Genomic DNA, 16,593 nt, shown 5'->3' on the forward strand with positions numbered 1-16,593 from the left:
ACGTTGCCTGACGCCGGACGTTGCCTGACGCCGGACGTGGCCGGACGTGGCCTGACGCCGGACGTGGCCTGACGCCGGACGTGGCCGGACGTGGCCTGACGCCGGACGTGGCCTGACGCCGGACGTGGCCTGACGCCGGACGTGGCCTGACGCCGGACGTTGCCTGACCCCGGACGTTGCCTGACCCCGGACGTTGCCTGACCCCGGACGTTGCCTGACCTCGGACGTTGCCTGATATGGAAGAGGGGTCATCACAGAATATAACTGGGGACACGTATCTTCAAAATAAAAAAAAGGTCCAATTATGCCACTATTATGCAATTTTAGGAGCCTAACTACTGATTTTATATATATATATATATATATATATATATATATATATATATATATATATATATATATATATATATATATATAGTGTCTCCCCCGCAGCCACCTTTACAGCAATATACCACAACACTGTCAGTATATCTACTACTGATCGTAAGGTCAACAAGTAGACATAAATACAAATCTCGGCACACATGAACATCCGCAGACACCCGCTATCGTCCGCCTCCGCTATTATCCGCTATTATCTGATTCTGCAGATGGAGGAAAATCCTATTTTTCTACCCGTCTGCAGAGCGGATCGGATGAACATGGACAGACGGTTCCCCATAGAGGAGAACGGAGAGCTGACAGGGCGGTCCCTGCACAGTGTTCGGAGACCGCCCCGTCCGCCACCGGCTCAGCTGGGACAACGGAGCGATCCCTGCTGAGTGAGCGGATCATCACAGGGCGGATCATTACTGATCCGTCCCGTGTGAAAGGAGCCTTACACTCCAATCAGCCTTAACCACTTAAGGACCGGGCCTGTTTTCCAGACTTGGTGTTTGCAAGTTAAAAACAGGGGGGGGGGGTTTGCTAGAAAATTACTTAGAACCCCTAAACATTAAACATTTTTTTTCCTAACACCCTACAGAATAAAATGGCGGTCATTGCAATACTTTTTTTTTCATACCTTATTTGCGCAGCGGTCTTACGAGCGCACTTTTTTTTTGGAAAAAATTAAATTTTTGGAATTAAAAAATAAGACATCACTAAAGTTAGCCTAATTTTCTTTTATATTGTGAAAGATAATGTTACGAGTAAATTGATACCCAACATGTCACGCTTCAAAATTGCGCCCGCTCGTGAAATGGCGTCAAACTTTTACCCTTAAAAATCTCCATAGGCGACGGTTTGAGTGATGGAAGAGGTCTAGGGCTAGAATTATTGCTCTCGCTCTAGCGATCGCGCCGATACCTCACATGTGTGGTTTGAATACCGTTTTCTTTTATGGGCGCTGCTCATATATGCGTTCGCTTCTGCGAGTGAGCTTGTCGGGACGGGGCGCTTTAAAAAAAAAAGAAGAATTTTCTTATTTATTTTACTTTATTTTATTGATTTTAAAACAGTTAAAAAAAAAAAAATGGGTCACTTATTCCTATTACAAGGAATTAAACATCCCTTGTAATAGAAAAAAAGCGTGACAGGTCCTCTTAAATATGAGATCGGGGGGGGGGGGGGGTCAAAAAGACCTCACATCTCATATGTGGACTTAAATGCAATAAAAAAATAAAAATAAAAAAATTGTCATTTGAAAAAATGACAACAAAAAAATTTCACTTTTAAGAGGTATGGGCGGAAGTGACGTTTTAATGTTGCTTCTGCCCTGCTATGGTATGGAGATGGATGGGGGGGGGTCATCTTGGCATCACTCTTATCCATACCCAGCTAGGAAGAGGACCCGATCGCCTACGCTGCTACCAACGGCTCCGGTAAGCGGTGGAGGGCGCTGGAGAGTGGCATGAGGTGGGGGGGACCCTCTCCCGCCGCTAATAACGGTGATCTTGTGGCGAATCCGCTACAGAGACCACCATTATCGTAAACCGGACCACCCACTGAAGAGATTGTTATGGCAGCAGCTGCTGCTGTTGCCGAGATATCCAACTTAAAAGTGCCGACATGTGTATATATATATATATATACAGTGGGCGGTCGTTATTAATAAACTCCTTATTCTCCTCCATTTAATTATTATTTTCCTGCTTTTTTTTATTTATTTTTTTATGTTCACGTCTATTTGTATAAACGATAAACAATGAAAACTTTTTTTTCTGTTTGCTTTGTTAGTTAACATTTTTACACATAAATATTAACATATATTTACACATTTCACATTGAAAAAGTGCAAAAAATAAATTAAGAAAAATCTATTTATTTCATTTGTAAATAACTTTTCAATGCATTGTACTATTGCTGACAGCTCAAGTGTTAAAGGAGTCCGGTAATTGGAGCTGTCAAAAAAGAAAAAAAAAAGCAGCGGGTGATGTTTATTAACAACATTGCTCAGGAGCTGAAACACTAAAAATAAAAAGAAACATTGTTTCTTTTTGTATCTTTCTGTTTCTTCATCTGCAGATCAAATGGATGAACAAATGCTCCTCTGTTTAACCCCTTGTTAACCCTTAGTTTACTCTAATCGGCTTTAATTAACTGCTTATTCTCCTCCATTTAATTATTATTTTCCTGTTTTTTTTTTGTTTTTTTTTTCATGTCTTTTTTATAGACGATAAACAATTAAACCTTTTTTTTTTTTTTTTTATTTGTTAGTTAATATTTTTACACATAAGCATTAACATATATTTACATATTTCAGATTTGAAAAAAACACAAAAAATAAATTAAGAAAAATCTATTTATCTCATTTGCAAATAACTTTTCAATGCATTGTACCATTGCTGACAACTCAAGTGTTAAAGGAGTCCAGTAATTGGAGCTGTCAAAAAAAAAAAAAAGCAGCCGGTAATGTTTATTAACAACATTGCTCAGGTGCTGAAACACTAAAAATAAAAATTATTTCTTTTTGTATCTTTCTGTTTCTTCATCTGCAGATCAAAGGGATGAACCAATGTTCCTCCATTTAACCCCTTGTTAACCCTTAATTTACACTAATCAGCATTAATTAACTCCTAATTCTCTTCCATTTAATTGTTATTTTCCTTCTTTTTTTTTTTTCTTCACATCTATTTTATAAACGATAAACAAATTAAAACTCTTTTTGTTTGCTTTCTTAGTTAATATTTTTATACATATATATTAACATATATTTACACATTTCACATTGAAAAAGCACAAAAAGAAAAAACAAATAAATAAAAAAAATCTGTTTATTTCATTTGTAAATAACTTTTCAATGCTTTGTACCATTGCTGACAGCTGTTAGTTACATATAGTTACATAGTAGATGAGGTTGAAAAAAGACATAAGTCCATTAAGTCCAACCCACGTGTGTGATTAAAGGAGTTTTAAAGGAGTCCTGTTATTGGAGCTGTCAGAAAAAAAAAAAGCAGCTGGTGTTCTGGCAGATAGTGTCCTGCCATCATATAGTGTCCGCCCCGTACTGCGCATGTGCAGTACGGGGCAGAAGAAGCTTCGGAAAATCTCCGAAGATGAACGGCGCCTGCGCCGTGAGTGGAGGTGGTAGCCCCACCATCCAAGCGGACATAGGGTTGTGAAAATTAGAGGGCCCCTCGCGGGCGAGCTTTGCTCGCCACGCTGCGCTCGGCTCTTTTTATTCTAACTCTGTGTCCACTTGGATGGTGGGGATGGAACCTGGACTCACGGCGCAGGCGCTGTTCATCCTCGGCTATTTTCGGAATCCGTGTGTGCTGTGTACTGCGCATGCGCAGTACACAGCGGACACTATCCGATGGGGGACCATATATGATAGGACACCGGCAATGTTTATTAACAACATCGCTCAGGCGCTGAAACGCTAAAATAAAAAAGAAACATTGTTTGTTTTTGTATCTTTCTTTTTCTTCATCTGCAGATCAAAGGGATGAACCAATGTTCCTCAATTTAACCCATTGTTAACCCTTAATTTACACTAATCAGCTTTAATTAACTCCTAATTCTCCTCCATTTAATTGTTATTTTCCTGCTTTTTTTTTTTTTACGTCTATTTTATAAATGATAAACAAATGAAAACTTTGTTTTTTGTTTGTTTTCTTAGTTAATATTTTTACACATATATATATTAACATATATTTACACATTTCACATTGAAAAAGCACAAAAAGAAAAAACAAATAAATAAAAAAATCTGTTTATTTCATTTGTAAATAACTTTTCAATGCATTGTACCATTGCTGACAGCTGAAGTTACATATAGTTACATAGTAGGTGAGGTTGAAGAAAGATGCAAGTCTATCAAGTCCAACCCACGTGTGTAATTAAAGGAGTGCTGTAATTGGAGCTGTCAAAAAAAAAAAAGCAGCCGGTGTCTTGTAAAATAGGGTCCTCCATCAGATGCTGTCCTCTGCGTACTGCGCATGCGCAGTACACAGGAGCACAGATTCCGAAAATTGCCGAGGACGAACGGCGCCTGCGCCGTGAGTCCAGGTTCTATCCCCACTATCCAAGTGGACATAGAGTTAGAATAAAAAAGAGCCGAGCGCAGCGAGGCCGAGCCCGAAGCGTGGCGAGCGAAGCTCGCCCGCGAGGGGCCCTCTAAAATTCTAAACCCTATGTCCGCTTGGATAGTGGGGCTACCTCCTCCACTCACGGCGCAGGCGCCGTTCAGCTTCGGAGATTTTCCGAAGCTTCGTCTGCTCCGTACTGCGCATGCGCAGTACGGAACGGACACATATCGATGGTCGGACTCAATTGGGCAGAACACCGGCAATGTTTATTAACAACATCGCTCAGGCGCTGAAACGCTAAAATAAAAAGAAACATTGTTTCTTTCTGTATCTTTCTGTTTCTTCATCTGCAGATCAAAGGGATGAATTATTTAATTTGTAAATAACCTTGGTTTTGTACCATTGCTGATAGCTGAAGTGAAAACAAAACAGTTCCGGTAGGGATCGTTAATTGGTATCGGCGAGTACTAAAAAAAAAGTAAAAAGTATCGGTACTCATACTCGTAATAAAAATGGCATTGGTGCATCCCTAGTTATAACCCTCCCCTTGATCTATCCAAAATGAAAAAAAAAAAAGTTTTGCTCATAGTTACCGCATGCAGACCAGTCGCCGCAGTTGTACTGCGACAGCATGGCTCGGCTGCGCAAATCGCCATCATATACCTAAACTCCTGAGGAAGCTCAAATGAGCGAAACATGTTGAGTGGTATTTATGGGATTGCTAGATAAGCCAGCCCATTCTGGAAATCTTCCATGTTTGATGCTTTTTAATGTCATATGAATGTATATCTGTATTTGTTTTTCTGTTGTTTCTCTAATAATAAACAAAACTTTTTTATGGATACGGTATTGTAACCCTCTACCTTTTATTTGTGGCACCACCAAAAGTCCCGGGGTTGGTTGACCCCAAAGTCCAAATTCTTGTTTTATCGGTTACAATATTGGGATGCGGTGTCGTGTTTGATTTATCTGCCCCATTTCTATCACTCGACTCTTATCTTCCAATGTGGATTCCTAATCATAATAACCTTTTTATAGAAATCTGTTTAGCAAAACCTCTGATTGTTGGAGATAATCATTAGAGCGATCCCTACGTTCCCCTAATGAGCCGTCCCGTAGGGATTACTATAAAGTGGAATCAGGCTGTAGTAGAACGATCCTCCGTCTTTGGATTATTTTTCTGGTATAATAATACTGCCGTGTACCTACCTAACCCTACCTACCGCTTTCCTCTGCAGACATTCTCCGGATGTTTAATCCCGGTATACAAGGATACTCCATAGGGAAAGGCTTTCATGTTCTGCCACGATCCGCCCTAAACCGAGCCGTTCCCGGAGCCAAAGCAGAGTAAGACCTTTTCCAAATGATAATATGCCCCACCCCCCCCCCTCTCCAGTCATTGGACGACCTCATCTCACCTCGTACCTCCTTCAAAGGGCCCATCCTGAGACAAGACGTTCTGTGATTGGATGGGGCCCATCTTATGTTACATTTCTTATACATTGATAGATCCAACCCATGTATCAACCATGGCGGGTGAACAATAATGGATGCGCGACACTCGCTGCGTTTCAAATGTGTTCTTCCATGAAATTCGACAAATTCGTTAATTTGGAAATATTCAGAATGGTGATTTGTGTTCCTCCAAAGACACGCTGGGAGGTTGATTGGCTCCCGTCTAAATTGGCCCCAGTATGTATGTATGTGAGTTGGGGACCTTAGAGTGTAAGCTCCTCGGGGGCGGGAACTGATGTGAATGTACAATATACATGTAAATTGTCAGCGATATATACAGTGCCTTGCGAAAGTATTCGGCCCCCTTGAACTTTTCAACCTTTTGCCACATTTCAGGCTTCAAACATAAAGATATAAAATGTTTATTTTTTGTGAAGAATCACCAACAAGTGGGACACAATTGTGAAGTAGAACGAAATCTATTGGATTTTTGAAACTTTTTTTAACTAATAAAAAAATGAAAAGTGGGGCGTGCAAAATGATTGGGCCCCCTTGTGTTAATACTTTGTAGAGCCACCTTTTGCTGCGATTACAGCTGCAAGTCTCTTGGGGTGTCTCTATCAGTTTTGCACATCGAGAGACTGAAATTCTTGCCCATTCTTCCTTGCAAAACAGCTGGAGCTCAGTGAGGTTGGATGGAGAGCGTTTGTGAACAGCAGTTTTCAGCTCTTTCCACAGATTCTCGATTGGATTCAGGTCTGGACTTTGACTTGGCCATTCTAACACCTGGATACGTTTATTTGTGAACCATTCCTTTGTAGATTTTGCTGTATGTTTGGGATCATTGTCTTGTTGGAAGATAAATCTCCGTCCCAGTTTCAGGTCTTTTGCAGACTCCAACAGGTTTTCATCCAGAATGGTCCTGTATTTGGCTGCATCCATCTTCTCCTCAATTTTAACCATCTTCCCTGTCCCTGCTGAAGAAAAGCCCAAACCATGATGCTGCCACCACCATGTGTGACAGTGGGGATGGTGTGTTGAGGGTGATGAGCTGTGTTGCTTTTACGCCAAACATATCGTTTTGCATTGTGGGTAAAAAGTTGGATTTTGGTTTCATGTGACCAGAGCACCTTCTTCCACATGTTTGGTGTGTCTCCCAGGTGGCTTGTGGCAAACTTTAGACAAGACTTTTTATGGATATCTTTGAGAAATGGCTTTCTTCTTGCCACTCTTCCATAAAGGGCAGATTTGTGCAGTGTACGACTGATTGTTGTCCTATGGACAGACTCTCCCACCTCAGCTGTAGTCCTCTGCAGTTCATCCAGAGTGATCATGGGCCTCTTGGCTGCATCTCTGATCAGTCTTCTCCTTGTCTGAGCTGAAAGTTTAGAGGGACGGCCAGGTCTTGGTAGATTTGCAGTGGTCTGATACTCCTTCCATTTCAAAATGATCGCTTGCACAGTGCTCCTTGGGATGTTTAAAGCTTGGGAAATCTTTTTGTATCCAAATCCAGCTTTAAACTTCTCCACAACAGTATTACGGACCTGCCTGGTGTGTTCCTTGGTCTTCATGATGCTCTCTGCGCTTTCAACAGAACCCTGAGACTATCACAGAGCAGGTGCATTTATACAGAGACTTGATTACACACAGGTGGATTCTATTTATCACCATCAGTCATTTAGGACAACATTGGATCATTCAGAGATCCTCGCTGAACTTCTGGAGTGAGTTTGCTGCACTGAAAGTAAAGGGGCCGAATAATTTTGCACGCACCACTTTTCAGTTTTTTATTTGCTAAAAAAGTTTAAATTATCCAATAGATTTCGTTCCACTTCACAATTGTGTCCCACTTGTTGGTGATTCTTCACAAAAAATTAAAATTTTATATCTTTATGTTTGAAGCCTGAAATGTGGCAAAAGGTTGAAAAGTTCAAGGGGGCCGAATACTTTCGCAAGGCACTGTAAATACCTGAAATAAGTGTTTAAAAATAAACAATGTGAAGGAAAATGATTTAGGTAGACAAGTCCTGTGGTTATTGTTGAGTTATCTGGTCCGGGCTCTCGGCCGGGCTTCAATGTCCTCTGGTCACAGAAGGGTTCATGAAAGATAATTAGGAGTCTGTATTTCCACCTGCCTTGTATATATGGGGGATCTATTGATTGGGGGGATCTATTGATTGGGGGATCTATTAATTGGGGGGACCTATTGATTGGGGGTCTATTGATTGGGCGGGTCTATTAATTGGGGGATCTATTGATTGGGTGGGTCTATTGATTGGGGGATCTAATGATTGGGGGGGTCTAATGATTGGCAGGATCTATTGATTGGGTGGATCTAATAATTGGGTGGATCTATTGATTGGGTGGATCTATTGATTGGGTGGGTCTATTTATTGGGTAGGTCTATTGATTGGGCGATCTATTAATTGGGGGGTCTATTGATTGGGGGCTCTATTAATTGGGGGATCTATTGATTGGGGATCTATTAATTGGGGGGTCTATTGATTGGGGGCTCTATTAATTGGGGGATCTATTGATTGGGGATCTGTTCATTGGGGGATCTGTTCATTGGGGGATTTATTGATTGGGGGATCTATTGATTGGGGGATCTATTGATTGAGGGGCTCTATTAATTGGGGGATCTATTGATTGGGGGATCTATTGATTGGGATGATCTATTGATTGGGGGATCTATTGATTGGGATGATCTATTGATTGGGATGATCTGTTGATTGGGATGATCTGTTGATTGGGGGATCTGTTGATTGGGGGATCTGTTGATTGGGGGGGTCTGTTGATGGTTCTGACCCGTTTGTGTTCCGGTTCCTTGCAGTGATATGCTGGAGCAGTCCCAAAACTTGGTGACGGCCATGAAGAGGATGAATTCTTCAAGGGTGAGTGAAGTTTATAAGGAAAACACAAAGGCAATTTACAGTCTATGTACAGCCAGAACTTCTTCTCAGTTGTGAATGAAGAGGGAAGGGTTAAAGCTGAAGTTAAATCTTCTTATATTTTCTCTGGTTCTCCCTCAACATGATCTGTTTTCATCACATTCCTTATTTTAGACCCACGGATGTCACCCCCGGGTCTCTGTGCTTCTCTATGTAATGCAGGCAAATCATGGCTGGTGGGAGGGGCAAGCAGGGGGCAGTACATACCTTCCTGATATCATCCCCCCCCCCGCTCCCAGTACTCGCAAGCAGTGGGGCTCATGGGATGAATTATTAAATTATCAAAATGCATTGATAGGTGAGTGTCAGGCTAAAGCAGTGGGACCTGTGACCCCGGGGGCTGGATGTGGCCCTTTGCTTAACTTTATCTGGCCTTTCAGACACTATTCCATCCACTGATACCAATGATGGGGCACTATTCCTCCCACTGACACCAATGATGGGGCACTATTCCTTCCACTGACACCAATGATGGGGCACTATTCCCCCCACTGACACCAATGATGGGGCACTATTCCTTCCACTGACACCAATGATGGGACACTATTCCTCCCACTGACACCAATGATGGGGCACTATTCTTCCCACTGACACCAATGATGGGGCACTATTCCTCCCACTGACACCAATGATGGGGCACTATTCCTCTCACTGATACCAATGATGAGGCACTTTTCCTCCCACTGACACCAATGATGGGGCACTATTCCTCCCACTGATACCAATGATGGGGCACTATTCTTCCCACTGACACCAATGATGGGGCACTATTCCTCCCACTGACACCAATGATGGGGCGCTATTCCTCCCACTGACACCAATGATGGGGCACTATTCCTCCCACTGACACCAATGATGGGGCACTATTCTTCCCACTGACACCAATGATGGGGCACTATTCCTCCCACTGACACCAATGATGGGGCACTATTCCTCCCACTGACACCAATGATGGGACAATATTCCTCCCACTGAAACAAATGATGGGGCACTATTCCTCCCACTGACACCAATGATGGGGCACTATTCCTCCCACTGACACCAATGATGGGGCACTATTCCTCCCACTGACACCAATGATGGGACAATATTCCTCTCACTGAAACCAATGATGGGGCACTATTCTTCCCACTGACACCAATGATGGGGCACTATTCCTCCCACTGACACCAATGATGGGGCACTATTCCTCCCACTGACACCAATGATGGGGCACTATTCCTCCCACTGACACCAATGATGGGGCACTATTCCTCCCACTGACACCAATGATGGGGCACTATTCCTCCCACTGACACCAATGATGGGGCACTATTCCTCCCACTGACACCAATGATGGGGCACTATTCCTCCCACTGACACCAATGATGGGGCACTATTCCTCCCACTGACACCAATGATGGGGCACTATTCCTCCCACTGACACCAATGATGGGGCACTATTCCTCCCACTGACACCAATGATGAGACACTATTCCTCCCACTGACACCAATGATGGGACACTATTCCCCCCCACTGATACCAATGATGGGGCACTATTCCTCCCACTGACACCAATGATGGGGCACTATCCCTCCCACTGACACCAATGATGGGGCACGCAAATCATTCTGACAATTTGGAATTCGTTAGAAAATTAATAAATTAATGTGAACTGATTCCAGTGCGGAAAAAAAATTGCCAGCCCCTTTTGTGCGGATGCAGTGCAATTCGAGTCATGCTAAATGAATGGGCTCAAATTGCACTGCAAAGGATCACATATGATTTGAACCGAAATGCAGTGTGATTTCTGTTCGATTCGCATGCGGTTACCCACACCGCATTTCATTGTATGCAGTCATTTTTTTTAATGTATTTATATATTTGTTTATTTATTTTGATTAGAAAATTAATTATGCTGAAGACTGGAAACTGCTTACTATCTTCATTGGAGGAAATGATCTGTGTGGAATCTGCAAGGACCCAGTAAGTGACAATGATACCTAAATGACTACATCTAAAGCCAGGGACATGGTGGCCTCATGGGCCTTCCTGCCAGGGACATGGTGACCTCATGGGGCTTCCTACCAGGAACATGGTGACTTCATGGGGCTTCCTACCAGGGACATGGTGACCTCATGGGCGTTCCTGCCAGGCACATGGTGGCCTCATGGGCCTTCCTGCCAGGGACATGGTGGCATCATGGGCCTTCCTGCCAGGGACATGGTGACCTCATGGACCTTCCTGCCAGGGACATGGTGACCTCATGGGCCTTCCTGCCAGGGACATGGTGGCCTCATGGGCCTTCCTGCCAGGGACATGGTGACCTCATGGGCCTTCCTGCCAGGGACATGGTGACCTCATGGGCCTTCCTGCCAGGGACATGGTGACCTCATGGGCCTTCCTGCCAGGGACATGGTGACCTCATGGGCCTTCCTGCCAGGGACATGGTGACCTCATGGGTCTTCCTACTTGGGACATGGTGACCTCATGGGTCTTCCTGCCAGGGACATGGTGACCTCATGGGTCTTCCTACTTGGGACATGGTGACCTCATGGGTCTTCCTGCCAGGGACATGGTGGCCTCATTGACCTTCCTGCCAGGGACATGGTGAAATCCTGGGCCTTCCTTCCAGGGACATGGTGACCTCATGGACCTTCCTGCCAGGGACATGGTGACCTCATGGGCCTTCCTGCCAGGGACATGGTGACCTCATGGGTCTTCCTACTTGGGACATGGTGACCTCATGGGCCTTCCTGCCAGGGACATGGTGACCTCATGGGTCTTCCTACTTGGGACATGGTGACCTCATGGGCCTTCTTGCCAGGGACATGGTGACCTCATGGGCCTTCCTGCCAGGGACAAGGTGACCTCATGGGCCTTCCTGCCAGGGACATGGTGGCCTCATGGGCCTTCCTGCCAGGGACATGGTGGCCTCATGGGCCTTCCTGCCAGGGACATGGTGACGTCATGGGCCTTCCTGCCAGGGACATGGTGACCAGGTGGACAATCCTGACAGGGACCTAGTAACTCTATTGGTCCCCCTGCATGGGCCATGACAACTACACTGGTCACCTTTTGCCCTGGAAAGGGTGTCTACTTTGTAGCGAACTTCTGTCAGATGAGTAAACCTGTGAGATGAGCGGGGTCGCCGCTGCTTTTAAAATTCAACATCTAACCAGTCATACGGAGTTCTAAGTCCTGTATTTCACTATAGAAACTCACTTTACTGTTAAAAAGAAGTGTAAAATGCAAAACTCCATTGGGTGTAACAAGATGTCCGCTTTCCCCCTTCTCAGTGTATCCTTATGCCTTGTACACACAGTCGGACTTTCCGACGGAAAATGAGCGATCGGATCGCGTTGTCAGAAAATCTGATCGTGTGTGTGGGCTCCACCTGACTTTTTCCGTCGGAATTGCCGACACACAAAGTTTGAGAACTGGATCTAAAATTTTCCGACAACAAAATCCCATCTTTTTAAATTCCGATTGCATGTAGACAATTCCGACGGACAAAGTGCCACGCGTGCTCAGAATAAATTACGAGACGAAAGCTATTGGCTACAGGCCCATTTGTAGTACCTACCTCACCTCGTTCTGAACGTTCGGATTTTCCGACAACTTTGTGCGACCGTGTGTATGCTAGACGAGTTTGGGCCAAAATCCATCGGAAAAAATCTGACGGATTTTGTCGTCGGAAAGTCCGACTGTGTGTATGGGGCATAACTGTGGAGGAGTGCGGGGGTTTAGCAAGATGTCGGCGGCGGAACGTCACTTCCGTTACACATTCTGAGGGGTCGCTGAACCTGGTGAAACAAGGGCAAGGAGAAAAAAGTTGTCGCCGCCTCGGTGGCAGCCATTTTGTTGGTTTGTATCGGAGCGGACTAATAATGTAGCGGAGTGTATACGGTTGCCGGTCTTGTGCCAAAACAGCAATTCATGGAAATCTCCAATTACTGAGGGTTTACAGTAAGCCCTTGTACACACGGGTCGGACATTCCGACAACAAAATCCGTTGGATTTTTTCCGACGGATTTTGTCCGAAACTGGTGTTGCATACACACGGTCGGACAAAGTTGTCGGAAAATCCGATCGTTCGGAACGTGGTGACGTTATTTCGTTACGACGGGACTACGTTCAGGCTAGTAGCCAATAGCTTTAATCTCTTAATTTGATCTGAGCATGCGTGGCACTTTTTCCGATCGGAATTCTCTACAAACAATCGGACAAAGTCCGATCGGATCATGTTGTCGGAAAATTTTACAGCCCAGCTCTAAAACTTTGTCGGTCGGACATTCCGAAGGAAACAGTCCGATGAAGCCCATACACGGTCGGATTATCCGACAACATGGCCTGATCGGACATTTTCCGTCGGAATGTCCGAGCGTGTGTACAAGGGGAAGTGATGTAATTGGAGATCTCGAGTGCCTAGATGAGAAAGCCCCTCCTTCCATGAAGACATCTGGGATGTATGACATCATTTTGGCCTAGGCCAGAAACCAGGAAGTAACTGAAGAAATGTTCTAAGCCCTTGTACACACGGTCGGAGATTCCGTTGGAATGTTTCCGATCGGAGCGTTTTGTCGGATATTGCGACTGTGTGTGGTCTGCATTGGACTGTTTCCGTCGGAATATCCGACGGACCAACTTTTCCAACTTGCCAGAAAAATTTTCCGACAAAATGCTCCGATCGGACATACTCCGATCATGTGTAGCCTACTCCGATAGGACAAAGTGCCACGCATGCTCAGATCAAATTCCTAGACCAAAGCTATTGGCTACTAGCCTGAACGTAGTCCCGTCGTAACGAAATTACCTCATCACGTTATGTACAATCGGATTTTCCGACAACTTTGTCCGACCGTGTGTATGCAACATCACTTCCGGAATTAATCCGTCGGATTAGGTAGTCGGAATCTCCGACCGTGTGTCTAAGGGCTAAGTGTTTTAAACAAGTAAATATAATCCACCTTCCTATCTATTTAATAAAGCTAGCAGCAGCATTAAAAATAAAAAAATAAAATAATAAAAAATTAAATACATTTTAATAAAATAAAAAATTAGCAGGATTAAAAATAGTTTGTTGACTGAGAGAGTTTAGTTTCTGTGGATGAATGGTAAATGTTCATCCTTCTCTTTAAAAAAAAAAAAAAAAAAAAAAAAAGTTGATACATTAACTTTGTTTTATTGGTTTCTGACAGATCTATCATTCTCCTGAACAATTTGTATACAGAATCAAACAGGCCCTGGACTACCTGCAGAAAGAGGTATTGATCACCTGTCTATATATCGTATATTTATCTTGTCCATAGAGTGATGTCAGCAATGTTTAGGAGCAATAGAAAATGTTTCCTTATTATCATTTCCTGTTTTTCTTTGTCTATCAATAACTTTTTTTTTCTATTAAAGTTTATCTTTATAAGTTTGTGAATTTGAGTCAATTCCTGACATGTCACAATATATTGCAACAATGTAATTCTTCAAGAAAGATCCACCTTTTATTATTAAACTGTCACTGAATTCCAACCAGTAAATTATCAATCTGCAACATTGTTTAAGAATAGAATTTCCCTTTTCGCTTCCTTCATCCCGCCTATAGGAAGTGTCTCGATTTTTCAGTTGGTTTCACCTCATTTTGAAGGTTGATTTCATTGTACCCAGTCAGACTTTGTAAGAAATTACTTTACTTTCAAAAGTGATTTCGTGGTCTGAGTTGTCACAGCTGCTATCTAAAGATTTCTAGATTACTGTGAGAGGAGAGAGGGAGCAGCAGCCGCTACACACGGGTATTGTTATAGGGGACACTACGTATGGCTTACCTTTAATACTGTATATTATAGGAAGACCGGATGCAGACAGTCACCAGCTGTGACGGGATTCCTGTTCTCTTAATGCATTTGTTTAATTGGCTACTTTTCTGTCTTCAGGTTCCCAGAATGTTTGTGAATTTGGTGACTATTCTGGACATTATACCATTAAAGGAAATGTTTGATGATGATAGAACTCACTGTCCACGGAGAATGATGAGGTGAGGCTACCAACATTGCTCCTCACATGCTGTATACTGTAGTCTGCACTCCCTGCGCCTGCGTGTGACGTCCACAGGAGAGTCATCTAAAGTGGAGTTCCACTCATAATTTGATCTTTAGCTCAATCTGTACATTCCCGCAACTTGAACAACATGGGGGGATCTAGGATGGAGAAGGACCTGGGTGTCCTAGTAGATGATGGGCTCAGCAATGCCAAGCTGCTGCCAACAAAGCAAACGGAATATTGGCATTAAAAAGGGGATCAACTATATATATATATATATATATATATATATATATATATATATATATATATATATATATATATATATATATATATATATATGGGCGGAACTCCACTTTAACAAATGAATATTCATCTTATTGCAAAATTGCCCCTCTGACTAGTAGGATTCCATAACAGAGAACAATGGCACCCTGACACTTGGGGATCCAGAACAATGACACCCTGACACTTGGGGATCCAGAATACTGACACCCTGACACTTGGGGATCCAGAACAATGACACCCTGACACTTGGGGTCCAGAACAATTACACCCTGACACTTGGGGGTCCCAGAACAATGACACCCTGACACTTGGGGATCCAGAACAATGACACTCTGACACTTGGGGGTCCAGAACAATGACACCCTGACACTTGGGGATCCAGAACAATGACACCCTGACACTTGGGAGTCCAGAACAATGACACCCTGACACTTGGGGATCCCAGAACAATGACACCCTGACACTTGGGGTCCAGAACAATGACACCCTGACACTTGGGGATCCAGAACAATGACACCCTGACACTTGGGGTCCAGAAAAATTACACCCTGACACTTGGGGGTCCCAGAACAATGACACCCTGACACTTGGGGATCCAGAACAATGACACCCTGACACTTGGGAGTCCAGAACAATGACACCCTGACACTTGGGGATCCCAGAACAATGACACCCTGACACTTGGGGGTCCAGAACAATGACACACTGACACTTGGGGGTCCAGAACAATGACACACTGACACTTGGGGATCCAGAACAATGACACCCTGACACTTGGGGTCCAGAACAATTACACCCTGACACTTGGGGGTCCCAGAACAATGACACCCTGACACTTGGGGATCCAGAACAATGACACTCTGACACTTGGGGGTCCAGAACAATGACACCCTGACACTTGGGGATCCAGAACAATGACACCCTGACACTTGGGAGTCCAGAACAATGACACCCTGACACTTGGGGATCCCAGAACAATGACACCCTGACACTTGGGGTCCAGAACAATGACACCCTGACACTTGGGGATCCAGAACAATGACACCCTGACACTTGGGGTCCAGAAAAATTACACCCTGACACTTGGGGGTCCCAGAACAATGACACCCTGACACTTGGGGATCCAGAACAATGACACCCTGACACTTGGGAGTCCAGAACAATGACACCCTGACACTTGGGGATCCCAGAACAATGACACCCTGACACTTGGGGGTCCAGAACAATGACACACTGACACTTGGGGGTCCAGAACAATGACACCCTGACACTTGGGGGTCCCAGAAAAATTACACATTAACACTTGGGGGTCCCAGAACAATGACACCCTGACACTTGGGGGTCCAAAACAATGACACCCTGACACTTGGGGGTCCAGAACAATGACACACTGACACTTGGGGGTCCCAGAACAATGACACGCTGATACTTGGGG

General features: G+C 44.0%; 1 protein-coding gene across 1 annotated transcript in view; it reads left to right on the top strand.

The window, feature by feature from the left end:
- Window positions 1–16,593, top strand: part of PLB1 (phospholipase B1) — a 200,208-nt gene that overhangs the window by 84,716 nt on the left and 98,899 nt on the right. The window contains exons 20-24 of the mRNA XM_077489431.1: window positions 5,690–5,798; window positions 8,740–8,800; window positions 10,743–10,823; window positions 14,039–14,104; window positions 14,765–14,865. Of these exons, the coding sequence (XP_077345557.1) occupies window positions 5,690–5,798; window positions 8,740–8,800; window positions 10,743–10,823; window positions 14,039–14,104; window positions 14,765–14,865 (418 nt within the window). The remainder of the gene's footprint in view (window positions 1–5,689; window positions 5,799–8,739; window positions 8,801–10,742; window positions 10,824–14,038; window positions 14,105–14,764; window positions 14,866–16,593) is intronic.

Source organism: Lithobates pipiens, unplaced genomic scaffold (genome assembly GCF_037356315.1).
Source record: "Lithobates pipiens isolate NorthernLeopardFrog02 unplaced genomic scaffold, aLitPip1_a1.2 Scaffold_18, whole genome shotgun sequence".
NCBI lineage: Eukaryota > Metazoa > Chordata > Amphibia > Anura > Ranidae > Lithobates > Lithobates pipiens.